General features: G+C 39.7%; 3 protein-coding genes across 3 annotated transcripts; all 3 read right to left on the bottom strand.

Annotated features, from left to right (window-relative positions):
* Positions 1-4,529: 4,529 nt before the first annotated feature.
* On the bottom strand, positions 4,530-5,981 carry LOC143875940 (uncharacterized). The gene is made up of 6 exons (XM_077377523.1): positions 5,620-5,981; positions 5,457-5,544; positions 5,277-5,372; positions 4,956-5,171; positions 4,782-4,879; positions 4,530-4,680 (listed from the first exon to the last, which is right to left on the bottom strand). The coding sequence occupies exons 1-6, from the start codon at positions 5,979-5,981 to the stop codon at positions 4,530-4,532; spliced, it is 1,011 nt and encodes a 336-aa protein (XP_077233638.1).
* On the bottom strand, positions 5,981-7,680 carry LOC143875939 (uncharacterized). Its single transcript, XM_077377522.1, has 6 exons — positions 7,639-7,680; positions 6,972-7,535; positions 6,735-6,887; positions 6,479-6,664; positions 6,315-6,404; positions 5,981-6,241 (listed from the first exon to the last, which is right to left on the bottom strand). The coding sequence occupies exons 1-6, from the start codon at positions 7,678-7,680 to the stop codon at positions 5,981-5,983; spliced, it is 1,296 nt and encodes a 431-aa protein (XP_077233637.1).
* Positions 7,681-10,218: 2,538 nt separating this feature from the next.
* Positions 10,219-21,042, bottom strand: LOC143876095 (serine carboxypeptidase-like 18). The gene is made up of 14 exons (XM_077377730.1): positions 20,860-21,042; positions 20,600-20,745; positions 18,516-18,592; positions 18,328-18,450; positions 17,664-17,766; positions 17,009-17,046; positions 15,686-15,787; positions 14,760-14,840; positions 14,515-14,661; positions 14,373-14,444; positions 11,724-11,842; positions 11,359-11,472; positions 10,659-10,704; positions 10,219-10,559 (listed from the first exon to the last, which is right to left on the bottom strand). Exons 1-14 carry the CDS (start codon positions 21,015-21,017, stop codon positions 10,476-10,478), a joined length of 1,410 nt encoding a protein of 469 aa, XP_077233845.1. The 5' UTR covers positions 21,018-21,042; the 3' UTR covers positions 10,219-10,475.
* Between the last annotated feature and the right edge of the window lie 137 nt (positions 21,043-21,179).

Below are 21,179 nucleotides of genomic sequence, written 5' to 3'. Positions count from 1 at the left end.
ACATGCTCAGGCACAGTGAAAGGGAACGATCATCCCATGGCCACTGCAAAATGGGCTGCTGAAAATTGTGTAGCCTTATTCCCCCGACCAGAAGACGTCAAGGCTACTTTGATAAGAGAGTACATGAAGGTCCAGTGGGGTATAACATTGTCCTATCGAAAAGCCCACATGGCGAAGGAGCTTATACACGAAATTAAGTGCGGAAATGCCGAGGCGTCTTACCGCATCCTGCCTGCGTATACTGAGGAGTTGGTAAGAAGGAATCATGGCACAATAATACGGTTGTGCCGATCCCGAGAGTTACGGCCAAGAGGGGATGATACTTTCGCCCGTTTATTTTGGTCATTTGGCCCTAGCATACTTGCATTCAACCGAACAGTTAGGCCCCTTGCCCTAATTGACGGGACCCATTTGCGGGGGAAGTACAGGGGGACTCTACTAGCCGCAACTGGGATAGACGGCAATGGTGGGTTATTCCCGCTAGCATTTGCAGTAGTCGAGGCTGAGACGTATGAAAGCTGGGTATGGTTTCTGCATTTGTTCCGTCATAATTTGATTTCAGCGGGTCGAGATGTCATCACGATTGGGTCGGACCGGATGAAGGGGTTGCCTAGAGCCGTAACTGAAGCTTTGCCCAGGTCACACCATAGCTATTGCATCCATCACCTCAGTGCCAACTTCCATTCAACCTTTAAAAATGAAAAGCTCCGGAAACTCTTTATGACAGCTGCATATTCCCTAAGGGAGGGTGCTTTTAAGGAAGCGATGGAGAGTATTAAAAGTCAGAGTAAAAGAGCACACCAATGGATATCGGACATTCCTAAAGAAAATTGGGCGAGCGCGTATTTTGAGGGATGCAGATATAATGTGTTGACAACTAACGCAGCTGAGTGCTTCAATGCCGTTTTAAAGGGAGCAAGGGAGTTGCCAATTGCAGCACTTGTCGAACACACAAGATGGAAAGTTTGCGACTTCTTTCAGTTCCGTCAGAAGACATGTAGCAAATGGATGACTCGTTTGACACCAAAAGTGGAATCCTGGTTGGCGGAAGCACGTAAAGAAGCAGGTGCCTATACGCCGTGGCAGTGTAGTTGGACCGAATTTCAAGTAACGTCCAGGTATCACGTTGACCAGGTGGACTTAGCTAAGCAAACATGTACGTGTCGTATGTTCCAAACGATGGGAATTCCGTGCGGGCATGCGATAGCAGCCATGGGACTAAACCACCAAGATCCATACTGTTACTGCCAGGATTGGTATCTGGCCGATGCATATCGGAAGACTTATGATGGAGTAGTTTATCCCACGTTAGATCGATCGCAATGGCCAGATCCTTCCCATACTTTGCCGTTGGTATTGCCACCAAAAGTAAGACGACAGCCAGGGCGACCAAAAAAAGTCAGAGTGGAGAGAGGACTGGAAAGAGGAGTGCATCATAAGTGCGGTACCTGCGGGCAACTTGGACATAATAAGAGATCGTGCAAGAATCCTCCCATCGTAAATCGTCAGCAAAACGAGGCTCCAATCGGGCCTTCCGCACCAATGGAGAACAGGTATGATCAATCTAACATGTTTTTTTTACTAGTCCTCGATACAACCCGTGCTGGCGTTAATCGATTCGTGCAAATTTTATTGCAGGCCTGGTCTATCCTGCCTGCCTCCGTTTTTTCTGTAAGTATGAATTGCAGGCCCGGCATTTTTTGGAATTCATAAACATTTTTTGGAATAATTGTATGTTTTTTTGGAGTACATGTATGTTTTCTGTAATGGGGTGCTATAATTAATGAGAATTTTTTTTTTACGAAGCAAAGGAGCACTTACAATTGTCAAAACCTGAAAGCGACTGATCACAGAATCTACCTATCAGGTGCTTGGCCAGCATACGAACTACATTATCCAAATTATCATCCAAGAAGATAAGCTTAATACATCATATGTCAGTATATATAAAGCGTCTGAGCAAAAAAGTATCCATCATCATCGGAGAACTGAAGCCATCTACTGCTCTGGAGGTGGTGGTGGAGGATATGAGGAACTGGCAGGCTGCTGACCCCACTGACCACCGGAGAGGTACTGGTAATAGGTGGTCCACTGTTTATCAATGTGTGTAGTAAGAGTCTGAAAGCGACTACCCATCTCCGTGTCAACGTGAGTACTGAGCGCCTGGAAGCGACTGGCCATCTCCGTGTCAACGTGAGTAGTGAGCGTTTCGAAGCGACTGGTCATCTCCCTGTCAACGTGAGTAGTGAGCTTCTCAAACTGAGAAGCCATGGATAGCTGAAGGGCCTCCTGCATAGCGGTGAAATCCTGAGATGCCCGTGGTGCCACAGGTGCCTCAGTATCCTGATCCGCCTCTTCTTCTTCTTCATCTTCTTCTTCTTCCTCTCCTTCTTCTTCTCCTTCTTCGTCTTCTTCTCCAGCTGCAACTTCAACTACTTCTTTGTTTAGAGCCATGCGCCGGAAAGACTTATCATCAAATGGAGCGGTAGGAATGATGGTCGCCTCACTATCTAGAGCAATGCCAAAGTTGCGGAAGATACACGTAAGGAGCATGCCATATGGCAAGGAGGCTCTGGACCGCTTAAGTGTTTGGAACATAAAACGGAAGATGATATAGGGTAGGCAAACCTTGCGACGCTCAAGAATACAATAGATGAGGTAGGCCTCTAAGGGCCTTAGAGCATCGGTCATGCCCCCGCGAGGGGTGAAGTTGCTGAACATGAAGTTGTGAAGCATCTTAGCTTCAGGAATGAGATGGGAGGCTTTCACTATCATGTTGGATCTATAACTCCGGGTAATCCGACCATACACAGTGTCGTGATCAAGATCATTAAGTGAATGGATCCCATTTCCAGGCCAAAAGTAATGCTCAAAACCATTGGGACTAATCTCAAGCATCTCAGCAAGTTCATGATAATTGAGTCGAATCGTTGTTTTCTTTACGCGAGACTCAATTTCGAAGTACGTAGGACTGATTGTGAGATTGGCATAGAAAAGACGTACCAATCTAGGATAGATAAGCTCATCAAGATGAAGAAATTGTGTCCATCCAAGAGCGTCAAACCGAGCTTTAAGGTCGAAGTGTTTGAGGACGTCGGGCTCTATGAAGCGTCCGGTGCGGACACCACGATTAGCCATTTTCGGCCATGCCTTCTTCGCTTGTGCAGAGGAGAAGTAGGAATTTGGAATAAGCTCCGGTTCGGGAGCCGGAGCCGTAGCTTTCTTAGACCGCTTCCTCGATGGTCCTTCATCGTCCTGGCGTTGGGTAGAACCTCTGATTTGGACATTTTTGGTTCGAGGCATCTTGAGAACAGTTAGGGAATAAGAGAAGTTATAATGGAGGGTAAAACGGAAGATGGGAAACCTTAGATTTCTGAAAATGGAGATTATGAAAGAAAATGGAAGAGAAATTGATTATAATGGAAGAGATGACAAAGAAAATGAGGAATGTGGAAGAAAAAGAAGAGAAAATGGAAGGAGAAGGAGTGTGAATGGAAGAAAATTGACAAAAGGAGGAGGAAATTGAGGAATAGGAAGAGAAATTGGGGGTTTTAGCAGGGATGACGCATTTTATGGGTTTTTGGGTAAAAAACAGGGTTGTGGAGGATGAAGATGATAAATTAGGGTTAGATTTGAACGGATTGTAAGGGAGAATGGTTAATGGAGTTAGGGTTTGGAAACGGTTTTCAGAGAGAACGGAAAACGAAGGGAGATTAGAAGAGGGAAATGAAAAAAAAACCACGTTCGAGGGTTTAAAAGGAGTTACATAAGTTTCGGAATTCCGAGACTATGTCTCGGAATTCCGAAAGTTTTTTAAAAACCATCAGACTCGCTGCGGAATTCCGAGACATAATTCTCGGAGTTCCGACCACATAGATTTTGCATTTTCCAAAAAGTCGAAGTTTACTGCGGAATTCCGAGAAGAAACTCTCGGAATTCCGACCAGGGTTGTGAAAAACACATAAATTTGCATATACGTTCTACGGAATTCCGAAAATAATTCTCGGAATTCCGAGAATTTTATTTTTTTTGCTGCGGAATTCCGAGTAAATGTCGGACTTCCGAGCAGTACTAAATTTTTTTTTCTAACATAAATATCATATGTACCCTATTGTGCTATGTTGGATTTGTTTGACCACCTCCATTATGTCCATTATTTTGGAGCCTTTTCCATCCATCCTATCCCCATGAAAACAATAAAAATTGAATTTGTTTCGAATAGTGTATCTCACTGCAAGCAGCATATGTGAACTCATGACCATGCGCAACAATCAAATCCTAATCCAACCAATTATTAGATGCCAAGGTCATGAAAGTTACATTCGATTTGAACCTGCATTGGAGTTGGAAAATGGAAGAGATTGTCTGATCCTTACACAATGGACAAATTTACACACATTACAATTTGGAACTGAAGAAATGGAATAAGTGGTCTGACAATCACCATAATACATTACAATTTACAGACATTACAATTTCGAAATGATATGTCTCGAGAGCGTCGACCTGCAACAACACCACCACAGCCCCTACAAGTTGACAGTCGTGCCACACCAGCCATCTAAAAAATCCTCCAGTAGTTGTCTTCTCATGACCGTGATTTCTGCCTGACTGAACTTTGGCGGCACATCACGTGCCAGGCAATCCATCTCCTTCAGCACAAACAACCCACAATCATTGCTGCAAAAGAAGAAGACATCATCGACCAAGCTCGTGGAGCGCAAATAAGAGGCACAATGAATTTAAGTTTCCTAACCCCTGATTCTAATGAAATTTAGTACCTGTTTCTCTGTATGGGCCTCTTGTCAAGTTCTTCCACTAGAAACTTACTTACGTCCACCTTCCACTTTTCTAAGTATAGCCCCTCCAGGTATCGAACCTATGAAACAATCATTACAGGGTAACAATTTTATATACTTACAAATTTAACGAAGGAAGGTGAGACTCGAACTCACCAATGGTCGAACCTCTGTCCAGTACTTAACATCTTTCAAGGAGTTGTAGATGTAGAACTTTTCGTCCACCATATCAAGGACCAGAAGAATCCAATGCTGAGGGACATGCACCGGGAAGAGGACTCTTTTTAGGGTATCCGGCGGGCATTGATTCAAGCGGCAAACGTACTTCTCAACGGAGTCGGGCCCGGCGTAGCCCTTGTCAGTTATACAATCCTACAGAAGCAATACAAGCAAAGTGATTCGTGACCAAAACACATTCAAAGCTTCCTAAAAAATTATAAAATGAAAGTTTGGGAATGAAAAACGATTTATTCTTACGTAGAGGTAGGTGCTGATGGAAACACAGGCTCTTTCTCCAGGTTTTCTATTCCGTTCATCCCGGACGTTCAGATACTCGCCGTATACGTTCATAAGCTACGTAAGATAACATATAGATATTAGAGACGAATATCACTACTGAAAGAAGTCAGTATTAGAAAAAATAACCAAAACACTTACCGGAGAAGTTAACCACGCTACGGGGTCGTTAAGAATAACCAAGTCTTCCGCACACATGTACTCGTTGTTGATCTGTATGACTCGGTGGCTGCAAAACTCCGAATTGTTTAGCATTTACAAAGGGTAGATAACTATATTACAGAAGAGCTTCAATCCAATTTACCTTTTCGGAAGTGCAAGAAGCGGTCCGAGCAACCGATGGTTTTGCGGCTCTGTCACCGTCTGTTTATTGTTCGTCTTCTTATGCCCAATACCTCTAAACGGCGAACTAGTGTATTTAGAGGCTTTCTTCCTTCTTAAACCCAGCTTCACTACTCTCTCAATACTCCAAACTTTCGGACCCATAGGTTTTACTGGAGTGTCGTGGATGGAAATTACTACCGGCTCTATTCCCTCCCGTCGGTCTTGGCTTCCAAACATGACCAACTGCTGGTCGTCCCCTCCATCCGGACCTTCACCTTCAACCACCTCCGGTGTATCCTGGCTGGGAATGATGACCAACTGTCGGTCATCCCCTCCTTTCATCACCTCCCCCCTCCTTCATCTCCATCCTGGCCTTCGGCCTCCTGCTCCCCTTCAGCCTCCTGGTCCCCTTCAGCCAGCTTCCTCTTCAACTCAGCTACTTCATCTTCCAACTCAACTACTTCATCTTCAAGTTGTCTTAACCTCCCCACTATGAAATTTAATTCAGCCCTGCTGATAGGCTTCTCTTCTCCATCCACTTTATTCTTTTCCTTATCAGTTTCTTTTTTTGTCCATCTTCTTCTCTTAACAGCTACGTTGCTCTGCAAAACGTAAATGTGAAGTTAATAACATATGAAATATATAGTTATTGAAAATGAACTATAAAGACCGTACCAGTAGACTCAGGGACGCTATCGTTTCTTCCTCTGAAATGTGAATGTCTTGGAGACGATCCTTGTCTCCAACACCTTTTCTCTTATAAACCTACGAAGATTAAAGGAAATTTAGATAACTTGAATACAATGACCCTATGTAAGCAAGAGAGTGATGTTCCTTACCACTGATATCGGAGTAGAACGTTTTTCGATCAACACATTCTCGACATCTAAGACATCATCTTCTACGACGGACTGCCGCTGTCCCTCTTCTCGAGGAAGAAGAGGATCGTCGAGATTGTCTACATCATCTGCTACGATGGATAAGAGACTCTCTTCTTCAGGAATAGGTAGTAAGCACTTCAGAACCTGAAATCGAATAGTTCATTTCGGTTAGAATAAGTGACACCTAGAGGAGTACAGAAGCTTTATGTCTCACCTCCTTCTTCTTTAGCTTCCTATCACGGATCAGGGTAATGAGGGTTGTCTGCTCCTTCATCCGTGTATCGATCCTCGAGGTCCACTTCAATAGGCGTGGACGCGCATCTGGAACTGAAGGTTCCCACAGGGTAGTATGCTCGAATAGCCACACCTGGAATGAAGACGTACGATGATTAGAGAACAAAAATTTAACTTACATATCACTTATATGGTACATACTATATGCACTCTTTACCTGTAGCAGAATAGCACAACCGTTGATATATCCCATCCCCTTCTTCGAATATGAATCCAATGACTCTATGAGGAAGTCATAGACAGGGTATGCCCAACCAATTCTTCTGATGGTCTCTGCTTCTAAGTAGGGGAAAATGCAGGATTTCGTCTTGTGATCCGTGGCGTCGGCATGTGCAAAAAGCACAGAGCAGCAGAGGAGTAGCAAGACATGTCTGACTGTCGCCTGGATCGATAAAATCTCGTCCGACATGGACTCTGCCCTAATAACCTTCGCAATCTCAGCGAATCTTGCCGTTGGACTGCCAAACCTCCAACCTTCGACCTCTTCCGTCGAATGCCAGTCTATCCTTATTCTATCCCCTTTAAGGCTTAGACCTAATGCTAATGCTACATCCTTAACCTCAAAGGGGACTACGATGCCGCCTACTCTAAATGCCCTGGACTTGGGTATCCAGGATCGCACAAGGGTGGTCAAAATTGCCTTGTGCAATTTTACACCTTCTAGGTTAAGCAAGCCTCCAAATGGGCTTCTACTTAGGATATCAGTATGTACATTCCTCAACTGCAGGGACTGGAAGAAGTCGTAAAACTTGGAGGGGCAGCATCTTGACGTAACATAAGACGACTGGAAAATAAAGCATTATTAGATATATATAGCACATTACCAGAAATACAACACTTAAAAGAATAACAGGAGGCATTACCATGATTTCACGAGATGATTATTATATGCAAAAGATGAATATGAATCCAAATAATCAGATGTGGACCTGTTCAAACACAATGTGAGGAAACAAATTAACAAATATCCATTTAATTTCTTAGAAGCCTATTAGGGTGTTGAGCAAATCTCTAAGGAGAATTAAACCCCTAATTTATCTATTAAACCACTGTTAACATGAAAAATTAGGGGTTTAAACACCTGATTGCTCGCAAACTCAAACCCAATATACCACTGAAATGTCTATTCTATTTTTTAATAGCCTAGTAGGGTGCTGACCAAATCACTACGGAGAATAAACCCCTAATTTATCAATTAAATCACTGTTAACATAAAAAAGTAAGGGTTTAAACAACTGATTTGTAACAAATTCAGCCCCTATAGAGCAATGACATGTCCATTCATTTTATTACAAGCCTATTAGGGTGTTGAGCAAATCACTATGGAGAATAAACGCGTCATTTCTCAATTAAACCACTAATTTCTCCTAAATTAGGTTTTTAAACCACCAATAGTTAGTTCAAACACCTTATTTATCAATTAAACGACTGATTTCTCACAAATTAGGTGTTTCAACAAATAATTTCTCAGAAATTAGGAGTTTAAACCACCGATTTCTCAGAAATTAGGTGTTTAAACCACTGCTTTCTAACAAATTAGGGGATTATAACCATCAATAGTTACTTCAAATCCCTCATTTATCAATTAAATCACTGAGATTGGTTTAAACCACTGATTTTTCATAACCCTAACTGAGAAAACGACTAAATCACTGACTTATCAAAACCCTAAATGACAAAACCACATAGAGACTGAAAGGGAGAGAGTGACAGTGAGAGAAATGGGTTACCAACCTGTGAGATTTCCCGCTGAGATTTCCCGCTGAGATTTGCCGCTCAGATTTACCTAGAGAGAGATACAGAGAGGCCGAGAGAGAGAGAGAGAGAGACGGAGAGATGGAGAGACTTGCCGGAATTTCTCCGCCGACGCTCGTATTTGCAGCGAGAGAGAGAGAGTAAACAGTGGAAAGTAAAAAGTAAAAAAAAAAATCAAGAGAGTAAAAACAGAGGGAGAGAAATAGAGTAAAGTTAAAACCGTGTTTTTTAACTAAGGGTATTTCCGTCCCATGGTCATCCAAACCAGTCAACATCACTTCTGTTTGGTGATTTAGAAAACAGCCCTTTTGAAATGTCATTCTCAGTAGAAACCGCTTCTATTTGGTCATTTTCCCTATTTTTTAATTTTGAGTTGGGGAGATAATATCATGACAGGTGGGGCTGTACCAGGCAACCTTCATAATATCATCATGTGCACCATGATAGGCATCTGTATATTTCTCATTTTACTAAAGGTAAATGATTCCAGCGCTCCAATGTTTTGATAAACATGCGCTCCACATGCTTGTCGTGTAGTAATTAAAGGGCTTTAAGAGATTTTTGAGAACCGTAATATTCCTGACAGCCCTTTAAATTCCGTTTATAAATTCTCATTTCCATTCTCTTTAACTCGTTCAAATCTTCCTCTTCACATTAAGTTTATATTCATATTGAGATGTTTGGCTGGCCTATATTCTTATTTTTTTATATGGTACCATCAAGTCCCGTGTGATCTGCACCGCCCTTGATATTTGATCAACAGCAGCCCACTTTTTAAGATTCGGACACCATATACTTTCTCATATATTCTTACCAATTTTGGATTTTGGGAAATGATATTGGGACTCCGATCCCTATTTTTTAATAATGGTACTCCCCATTTTGTTAAAAAAATTTTATTTCTGCCTTTTGAGAATTATTATAATTTCCTTTGCAACGTAAGTAGAAAAGTATAAGATGAAGAGAAACTTACTTTCAAAACAAAGGAATGGGACATCTTTCAAGTGATTATATCAAAAGATTCTATCTATACTATGGGGAATGATAGATGCAAGGGCCCTCGTTATGCAAGGGCCGGAGAAGGGCCTTTGAATAGATCCACGTCATTTTTAAAGTCGGTTGACAAATTGAATTCAGTTACAATTAATGACGTGGATTTATTCAAGGGCCCTTCTTTAGCCCTTGCATAAAGAGGGCCCTTTCATCTATCATTCCTCCTATACTGTTTAAATGAAGAATTCTATTGTAATCAAACCTATGCCAATTAATATTCAATCCACAAATGTTTGAGGGGGCATGTTTGAATATGTGAGATCTCACCGTTGGATTGCTTTGGTGATAGATTATGAAGTTGGTAAGTTTATATATTCAAATTGGGATTTGCTAAGCAATTTTGCAGAAAGCCATTTCGCGGCTGGCTTTTGCATGTGAGAACAGCCACATAGGTTGACTTTTTGGCAGATTTTGTCTTATTCATTTCACTCAGCTGAGGTGGCTGTTCTATCTTGCAAATGCCAGCCGCGAAATGGCTTCCTGCGAAATAGCCTGGCAAATCCCATTCATATTATATTAGAATAATTTCCTTTCATATCTATTTTTATCCATCCAAGCTTTTCTCCTAAGTGCTCTATCAATCTATATAAGCAATGTTTTAGGGCTAATTATTCTCATTGAAAATTAAGACTCTTAATTGTACAGGCATATTTCTTTCTTTAATTTCTTCTCCTCCCTTACAAAACCCAAGAACATATTAGCATTCCCCTAAGAAGAATTCGAAATACGTAGAGAGAAAAGGTACAAAATAAAATGGCTATAAGCCAACATCGGAACTAATTTCATATATAAAAAGCCCCTTTTATTCGAAGTAAGCGTCTTAAGAAGATTTAAGTTCCCAAGTAAGTGATAATCACAGAGAACTATGAGAAATCCACCTTTGAAACATATCAAAGCATTCCTTGGGATTGCTCTCTGAAGCTACGTGGGCTGCTCCCTGCACACACCAAAAAAAAATAAAAAATTCAGTGCTATAAAAAAAACCTTCCTATATCTAATTCATTTTCTATTTCATTTTACTAGAGAAATGTCTTGCCTTCACTGTTGCAAACGTCAAGCTGTTGGCGTATGTCCTCGTATAGCTACCAAACAGAAAAACCAGAAATTTTTCAGAGGCCTTCCACATAGGGGAGCAATTTGGGTCAGGCTCAACCCAAAACCAACCGATTTAATTTTGGGTTGGGTTAGGGTTGATGCCTTGGGCACGTCAACCCGAATCCATTTCCCCTAATTCTATCCTGATTTTCAAAATTTTAGGATTATGGTTTTCTTTCAGATAATGATTTCAGCGCTCCAGCATTTTGATAAAGATTCGCGAAGCATCTTACCGTGGAGTGTTTAAAGGGCTTCAGACGAATATTACGGTTCTCAAAAAGCTCTTACAAGCCCTTTAAACACTACAGGACAAGATGCTTCTCGCATCTTTATCAAACGTTGGAGCGTTGAAATCATTTCCCTCTCATCTTCTTTTCCCCTTGCCAACTCAACCCAACATGATTTGGAAAATCAGGTTAATTAGACAGGTTGTGTTAGGATTGCGAGGTTTAAAGTCGGGTTGGGTTAGAGTAGACCTTACCCGAGGCTCGGGTTCGGGTTGAGGTAATGCCACCTCAGGTTGGGCCAGGATTGGCCTCAACCCGACCCCACGCGCCCAAGTTGCATCCCTACTTCCACATCAAATTGCAATTCGAACTGAAACTGAGACGTGAATTGATTCAAGAAAAGTGTAACCTTACCCAGCAACTTGGCCGTCAACAAGCCAAGGTCGCCAGTCATCAACAATGGAGAAGTTGAGGGATCGTATCCATTCTTGCGTGCCCACGAAAGGAACCAGCATGTCGTGATCACCACTGCGTGAAGATAACCCTTGTATTAATGGCATTAGCTCAAGGTACAAGGAGAGAGAGAGAGAGAGAGATGGATTTTGTTGAAGTAAGATGAGTTGCAAGTGCAGAACCCAAGGAAGGAGAAAAAGAAAACTGAGAATTCTGCAAGGGAAAGTCCTAGAAATATCTAATAAGTCCTAACACATTTCCAAGAACTCATATTTTCAAGATATTAGAAAGTCCTAGAAAAGACATTAACTTTAAACAGATTTCACCTGTATACAAGAGCTCGGTAACCTTTTGTAGTCAGATTGAGATGATATTCTAAGCTACTTGCGATGTCTTGTGTATATAGTATCTTCCTGTTGCATCTCTGCCATTCTCCGATGCTCCCCTGTTCATCATAATCATGAACTGTATTCATTCTTAGGAAAATTATATCTGGAATCACTTTGAAACAAAGGAACATCGGTATCATTTCCCTTATTTCTATCAAGCTTACTGTTAGAAGAGTTGAACATTACATCATTTTATTTTATTTTTATTTTTTGTCCAAGCAACTGTATATAATATTGACAAATAGTTTCGGGAAGTGATATATCCGCCCCTTTTGATCACTAGGAACACCCCCTGTCAGTGTTTGTGGCAACCAGGGGCATTGAATTCTTCTGACATAAGTACAACAACCCCTCTTTAGTCATTGATACACTGACAGGGGGTGTTCCTGGTGATCAAAAGGGGCGGATATATATTTTCCATAGTTTCATATAGCCATATAGGAGCTGTTACGGCCATTTTTGGCAACAACGAATTTTTTCCCAACCATGAAATTTGTTTCCATCCCACATTGAAAAAGTGAAAGAGATGTGGGTGGGCTCGGCTTGGGCACCCTCCCATTAACGGCTAGCTTTTAAGGGTGAGTTCTACCTAGGTCGTAACACTTAGAATATTTGTTTATCAAGTGGTGGGAGGTGGGTAGGAAGGGTGGGGGAAGAAGAGACTTGAGAGGGCACGAGGAGAGAGAAAGAAGCGGCTAACAAACTAGGAAAAAAATAAGGGCAGTGATAAATCGACCCCATATGTGTCTATCTCTCTCCTCTGGGTTAGAGAGAGAAAGAGGAGAGAGAAAGACACATAGGGTCGATTTAAGATATACGGGGACGATTTATCACTCCCCAAAAATAAATAGTATTTTGAGTAGAGTTTTATTTTTCCTTATTTTCCGCCTTTTCTTACCCTCTCCTCGCAATCTCTCTGGGTCTCTCGCTCTCAGCTCTCAGCTCTCCGCTCTCCCGCCCTCTCTCACCATTGGGCAAGCTAATCTTCCATGGAAAAAATAAATCATAGTTGCCAAACATGGCCAATATGATAGATGATCATATTTTTCTTTGGAGAAATATGAGTGGCAGTATGCGTGGGGGCCACGTGTTGATGATCCAAACAATTTATCTGCTAGGTGATGCTGTGGATGGGCCATGCACTGAAATTCTCCACCATCTGACAATTCCAACTGTTAGATTTGTGGCCTTTAAATGCGCGGCTAGATATGAAAAGGCCTATTAATAGAATCCATTGATCACTTGTTTTTTACTGGTCATTTTTTTCTATAAATAGAACCCATTGATCACTTGGTTTTTACTGCTCATAACATTTAAGAGCCCCACATATAGGCCATGCTTGGCAATCATGAATTTTTTTTTCCATGAAAAATTTAGTTTCTCAATTGCTGAGTGAGGGCTAGGGTGGGTTGGAGAGATTTGAGAGGGCACCAATTTAAAACACAAGGAAAAAATCATCATATTTTTAGTGAAGTTTTTTGTTTCCCTGTTTTTCACCCTTTCATGCCCTCTCAATTAATCCTTCTGCCACCCACGTCACCCGTCTCTCACCGTTTGAGAAACTAAATTTGTTATGGAAAAAAGGAAAAATGTTATCATCACGGAGTTTCTATATGATGCCCGATCGTGAAAATCAAAAGGGCAGGGTGTCAAAACCCTGCCCCTTGATTTTTTATCTTGGTCAAACCACCTTTTTTGACTTCCCACTTAGATAAAAAATCAAGGGGCAAGGTGGGTTTTGACACTCTGCCCTTGTGATTTTCACGGTCGGGCATCATATAAATTCTCAGCATCACGACCATGTTTTTGTATTTACACAAACTCAGCTGTCTTTTTTCTTTAATTGGCTCGTGAGGTCTTTTTGGGAAATGTAATAATCTTTTGAAAGCTCTTTAAATACTAAAAGACAAGATGGGTTAGCGAAAATATCAAAATATGGTTGTATTGACATCATTTCCCAAAAAAATTATGGTTGCCATAGAGACCATACATTTAGGGGTGTTCATTATTCGTTTATAACCGAATAACCGAACCGAACAGAACCGAATTGGTTTGGTCGGTTCGGTTCTGTTTTTTTTCCTTTTCTGTTCAGTTTCAGTTATTTTTTTTTTTTGGAAATTCAGTTATTCGGGTTCGGGTTCGGTTATCTCAAAAAAAATTCGGTTAACTGAATAACCGAAATTATGGATAAAAACCATTATTTTTCCAAAAAAAGTGCTATATGGGCACTCCGTATGATGATCAAAACCGTCCCTTTGATTGATCACAACTTAATTAGGTTGTGCTCAAAAATTAATTTCGATAGGATGATTCTAGCCCTTCGATCCAAACCGAGATTTTGCTTTTTTCCCTCTTTTTTTTTCCACTATTCGGTTATAACCGGATAACCGAATTTTTAATCGGTTCGGTTTTTAGAAATTTCGGTTCAATTTCGGTTATCGAAATTATTCGGTTATCAAATTTCGGTCTATTCGATTATGTTATAACCGAACGAACACCACTACATACATTATATTAACTTTTTAGGTACTGATTGTCAGAAATGTTTCAAAATTGCAAGTATTGACATTAGAGGAGAGATTGTACCTTTTGGATGTTGAGAGCTTTTCTCACACCACTGTCATTTGCCCAATAATAGGAGAATAAATAGGCATAAAACTGCAAAATAAATGAAGTTTCAGCATACACAGACACATCTGTGTGTGGAGAGAGAGAGAGAGAGTCTTACCCTACACCCAAAATCAGGAAGGGGTTGTGGTAATTCATTGAATCTGTCCTCGAGGGATCTTCTATCTCCAACCATTTCATTTGGCCTATTGGTTGCATCAGGGCATTTGCGCCCCACAATGTAGCCTTCATCAATTCCTGCAAGACACTGCATATGCAAAAGATCATCTTTACCATATCCTTTATTGTCCAATAAAGAAATCCCAATATGAGAAGAGCCTAAGAGAGGATAAACAAGTCTCCCACCTCATTTATTGTTTCAAGATCCTTTGCACAATGTGGATTTGTGGGATCGACATATTTTCCCTTGCAGCTTCTCTTCGCAGACTGAAAACAATAATATAGCAATGATAACAAAGATAAATAACTAGCATCATGCAAATGGGTCCCACGGTATAGGGCTAATATATTGGAAATTTTCAAAATAAAACTGTTTTTGAGAAGTAGTTCTTAAAATAAAAAAGTATTTTGAAAAAGAATGTTATTTTTTCCATGTATTGTAGATAGTTTGTGGGATGACTAAAAGTTTAGTCCATGTGAAAAAGTAAGAAAAGGAGAAATGTTAATAAGTTTCCTTCTAAGACATTTACTTTTAAATATGGCAATACACATGAACCACCAGTACAATTTTTCACCCGCATAGTCGACCCCTTGATCTTCCATCTTATGGTTAGAGGCGTCGAACTCTATATATTAATCTAATATGCATTTTACCTATTTTGAGGCGTGGCACTACCAAATTCATTCACAATTTACACTTGCAGATAGGCATGTCAATGAACTCACACGATCTAATGGATCTTTCGATCCTGCTTAAAACAGGTGGGACATAGAAAGATGATGTGGGTTCGTTTGCTCATCTGGGACATAGAAATAACACTTAATTAATCAAATAAGACTCAGACACCACCAAAAAGGCCAGTGGAGTGTACCAAATTATCCAATCTCATTGTCGATGGACACTCTCCTTCATCTCGATTCGATGTGCATGATTGTGTTCATCAAATTATCGAATCTGATTTCTTCTTTCCTGTCCTTTTTCCCAAAAACATGGATTGTATTTTCATATCATATTCTAATTTTAATACCCTACTAAATTTCTGTTTTCTTAAAAGCATGTAACATATAGAGTTTCACATCATGAAGAAGTTGAGAGGAATTGAATCAATAACCTCATAGAGTTCATCTGATATGAGCCCCATCCCGTGCGCAAAGGGTACGACTGCACTGTCATCTTTTTTTTCATCCACTCTCGGGTTTCCAACAATATAACCCTGAAACCATTTCCAAATCACAAAAGTTAGAGTTGAGTAATGCTTAGAAGAACAGCTTATTTACGGCCAAATAAGCTGAAAAGTACCATCAGAAGAAAAATTAAAGCTTGAATACCTCTCCAAAGCCAAGATAGGAAGAGAGAGAGAGAGAGAGAGAGAGAGAGAGAGAGAGAGAGAGAGAGAGAGAGAGAGAGATGTTATGTGGGCATACTACGGCTCTATTGGTGAGAGAGATGTTATGTGGGCATACTACGGCTCTATTGGTGCGTCTGATTCCTCAGATGCGGAAGTGAGGGCGGCACATTTTGGCATTTTGAATATTGATAGAAGGTTGATGGATCAGACCATTGTTGAGGGAGATTCGTTAAATGTGATTCGTTGGCTGAAAGGTGGGGTGGCTCCTCCGTGGAGATTTCTTTCCATTTTTGATGAGATTGAGGACTTAACTGCGGGGTCCGCTATCGGCTTTCAACATGTAGAAGATCGGCAAATGATAAGGCAGATGCGCTAGCTAAGCGTGGTGTCTCCGGTGGTTCTATTATGTGGTTCGACCACCTTCCTCCCTGAAAAGGGCTTTTCTCTGTATTTTGTTTTTTCTTCGTTCTTGTTTCTTTCTTGCTTCCTATTGTAGATATGGGTGGTCCATCTCGGCCTCCTAAATTTGCTATATATTACTATTGCCATTTCAAAAAGAGAGAGAGAGAGAGAGAGAGAGGAGGAGGAGGAGGGGGTGGAAATATCATTACCCTATATAAAATGTGGAATTGTTAATGATATAGGCACTTCCTTTTCAATAATGCTACTCACTTTCTTGATATTTCATAAAAAATAGAAATATAACAGTATGTACAGGGAGAAGATTACTGTACTCATTTTTTTGTTATGAATTGTTGGGAGTTTATAGAGGGAAGACCTTTTAAACTATTTAAAAATAAAGGGGACAAACATAGAGACAAGATGCTTTTCAAATTCGTTCCAAATAATACGAAATGTATACACAGATACCTTACTTGCCAACTAACCTTTTTAGCTACCTCTCATGTATGATTTTTTTTTTTCTAGTTGAAAACATTTATTTCTGCAGTTCCACTAGAACAACAAGTAACTTACTGAGAAAATTCTCACTAAGAAATTGAAAGAAAAATGTTAGCTATTAAGAAGTCTATTCCACAATATCTCCATTCATAATTTTTTTTTGCCAAAAATTCAATAATGACATACCTTGAGATTGAGAAGTGGGTCCATCCTTTTTTCAATATCTGCAATACCCAAAAAAAAAAAGAGCTTGAATAAAGAAAATTAAGAGAATAAGAAAATTGCAACAACCGCTCTATTAACCAAGGTTTTGATCAAACAAACTAAGAGAGTATTAGAATCTATCAAATCAAATCTAGAAAGATCTGACTGCTGGGTCATTAGGGTGGTAGATTAGGTAATTTAGTTGTTATTTTATAGTTATTTTTTGTTATATTTTGAATTTCAAATATAGGTAATTTTAGTAGTTTTGCCTAGGCAATTTTACACTTGTATTTCATGTCTTTCTAAAAGCCTCTATAAATAGAATGCAAGGGCACCCAAGACAAAAAAACAGGTTCTTTTCATATTTTTCCTACAATTTTAAACTCTTTCATAGAGTATCTTTCATGTAAAAGCCTCTATAAATAGAATGCAAAGTCACCCAAGACAAAAACGGGTTCTTTTCATATTTTTTCCTACAATTTTAAACTCTTTCAAATAGTCTCTATGAATAAGTCAAAGTAGGATTCTAGTGCCCAATGCTCATGCTAACTGTCCCTTTTATTTAGTGCACAGTGCAAGATGGCTATAATCACTATGACAACTGAGACGGATTTGATTGTAAGTAAATGAAGATTACCATTTGATATTTGTTGGGCAACAATTGGAGCAATCTTGCCACCATATGAATCACCACCAATATAAAGAGGATTTGAGATGAACTGCGGGTGATCAAGCAACCACTGCTTCACAAAATGGAAAAAAACATCATTATCAAGACCCTTATATATATGAGAAAACGGTTCCTACACACATGTGTAGATAAGTTATCTACTCTCTCTCTCTCTCTCTCTCTCTCTCTCTCTCTCTCTCTCTCTATATATATATATATATATATGTATATATATATATATATATATATATATATATATATATATATGAGGAAAGTGTTTCTGGTCAGTGGGGCCTACGTTGTTTGGGTGATCCAAAACATTCATTTGATAGGGTGTGCGCAAAAAATCAGCTCCATAGGATCAACCTAACCCTTCGATTTGTGGAGGTTAAAAATGTTATAACCGTCCATTTTTAACCTCCACAAATCGAAGGGTTAGGTTGATCCTATGGAGCTTATTTTTTAGGCGCACCCTATCTATTTCAGGGCCCATCAAATGAATAGTTTGCATCACCCAAACAACATGGGCCCCACTCTTTCTAGTGGACAGACCAGAAACACTTTCCCCTATATGCGCGCGTGCGCTCGTGCGTGTGCATATTGTTTCAATGAATAATGTTAATTGTTTGACCTTCAAGAGAAACTCATGGATTTCTTCTGATGTTATTATGTCTCCAGTCTGGTAGTCATTTGAGCCTCTGGAATATGAAAATCCAGCCCCAATAGGCTGATCGGGAAAGATAATGCTCACAGCCTGAAAAATCACCATGGTCTAACGTTAAAACACATCATATCTAAATGGGTTGCAGAATTTCATACCTTTGTCCATGAATGTGGTTTCAAAATCAAAGTGGGTAGACTCCCATTATACTCTACATTCTTGAAATATAGAGGACCTACAAAATCAAGTTCAAGTCATATTATTCCATTGCAGCCACAAAAATAAGAAAACGGCAATCAAACAAGCACACGAAGATAACATAAGTGTTTTCAATTACATGGCTCATCTAAACTCTCCTCCCCCGCCCCCCGGCACACACACGGCCCGCCCCTCCCAAGGTAAAACCTTATAAAGTTAAACTTTCAGTTGGTTATTTAATAGCTTTATTAGGGAAAACAATTGGGCGACCCCAATGTTATTTAAAACCTTATAAATATAATCTTTCATTTAATTATTCATGAATTCGATAATATTAATTATGTTATAGCTATTAAACATTGGATAATTGTGATATTGATCATGGTGGACGTTCATATGGACTCTCTTCCTCGAGAGCATTGTATTAGAGATGTTGAATTCGATGAATTGATCAGAAGACAAGTTCTGCATCGAACAGATGTATTGAGTGTTTTGAGTCTCACAAGTCACAACCGCTATGAGTTCAATCTCAACTCTAGTAATCATGGCTACACATTTCATTGCTGGTCTCCACGAGATGATTCAAATGAAGGGGCAAAAATATCTAGATCGGATGAGGGGTGTTGATCTAATGGTGAGTTTTTTAGAGCGTAAAGATAAGATGAAACCCAAAAGAATTATTCTTTGATTGTTGATTAAATAAAGATGATTATGATAGCAATCATGGCCCACCTAAATAAAGATGAATTGATCAGAAGACAAGTTCTGTTTCTTTCTTGCTTCCTTTTGTAGATATGGGTGGTACATCTCGGCCTCCTTAATTTGCTATTTCAAAACAAAAAAAAAGGTTTTCTCTCCTTTTCATACTTAGCGAGTTTTTGACAAGTCAACTCGCCTTGCGCTGAGACTTTGAGTTGACTGAACGAGTTTTATTACTGTGGTCATTCTCGACTTTGGTTTGATAAAGCAACAATTCTAGGCTTCGCCAGGAGAAGTTAAGTTAATTTTCATTGGCATGGAACAGAGATATTCGATGAACCTGAAGGCAAGAGTCAGTTTATGATTCCTATTGCTTTAATAATACCAATATTGATTAGGATAGTCATCAAGGAAAACCTAGAAAAGATCAAGGGAGTAAACAATGGCTCTATCATAATTTCCATTCAAGAGTGTATTCACATGCCGTTTTACTTGTCTATAATATATGAGAGAGAAAGAGAGGCAGCCAAGAACTATAAAAAGCACCCTAATCAGTTTGTTTTTTTTTTTTTTTTGAATCTCACACTAATCAGTTTTTAGGCTCTGTTTCTTTCTTCTTCTTCTTTTTGATTGATTTAGGCTATGTTTCTTTCGATGTAAAATAGGTGTAAAACAAATTTTATGCTCAGTTTCTACCTAGTAAAGTGGATTGTAAAAAAAAATTATACCCATTTTACGCTGAATGAAATAGTAAAATACAATTAAAAAATGCATCCGTGGACCCGAAGTGCGAGGAGTTGACGAGCACAATCCAAGGTACCATTTTCATCTATTCATTGTTGAACGCACCGAATTCTAGGTTCTATTACATTAAATTTAGGGAAGTGATATATTTGCCACCTTTTCTTTCCAGGGCCACCTCCCTCTAGTGTATTTATGACTATTCTTCTTACACTATAAGGGGTGGCCCTCTACTTATATTAGCACTACCATATTTTAATAAGGGTTGTGATAAATCGACCCACATATATCTTAAATCGACTCATATGTCTCTTTCTCTCTCTAAACCAGAGGAGAGAGAAAGACACAAAAGGAGGTTGATTTAAGATATTTGATTGGGGGTCGATTTATCACTGCCTTTAATAATTGCACAAACTCAACTTGTGCTTCTCTTTTAATGGGCTTGTGAGAGCTTTTTGGGAACTGTAATAACCTTTGACAGCTCTTTAAATATGGAAAGACAAGATGAATTAGTGCAATTATCTAAACTCGCTGGTTCTAAATCATTTCCCTTCCCAAAAAGCTCTCAGGAGCCAATTAAAATGGAAAATACAAGGTGAAATACCTATTTCGTAGATAACTGCACTTAAAGCACTGCAACCCTGTCCTCCAGTGAGCCAAAGCAAAAGAGGGTCCTCTTTTGGGTTGTTTTCGGACTCTATAAAGTAATAAAACAGCTGCCCATGATCCGAATCCCCCACACTTATGTATCTGAACAAGAAAAGAAAGCTTATATAAGAAAAGAATGAAATGAAAATTTCAATTTGGAATGAAAGAGATGTTAAGAAGAAAGAAGAAGTAATGGAATGGGGAATTTGTTCTTACCCAGTTTCGAGTTGGAAAGGGAGAGGGCCATCAAAGCCAGGCAGAAATTGGACTCGGGTACGAGAGATTACAGGCCATGGAGAAGAAAGCAAGAGGATTAGAAGAAGAACGAGGTAGATTGAACACATGTTCTTTGATGGGGTCAGATTTGTTGCCATTTTCCTAAGTCGACTTAGTTAGGACGTCCTAACTAAAATATGGAAAACTTAGGCTGCACAGTGGATAGATGATGAGTCCCTCTGGTTTAAAATATGGCACCCAGATATACTATAAAATACATTAAACTAGGAATCACTTATTGACCCAAAGTCATGGAAGGT

The sequence above is a fragment of the Tasmannia lanceolata genome, unplaced genomic scaffold (assembly GCF_043159265.1).
Source record: "Tasmannia lanceolata isolate RefF3 unplaced genomic scaffold, GAP_Taslan_0.1 ptg000004l, whole genome shotgun sequence".
Lineage (NCBI taxonomy): Eukaryota > Viridiplantae > Streptophyta > Magnoliopsida > Canellales > Winteraceae > Tasmannia > Tasmannia lanceolata.
The sequence above is the reverse complement of the archived record's forward strand: the minus strand, read 5'-3'. Positions and strand labels throughout refer to the sequence as shown.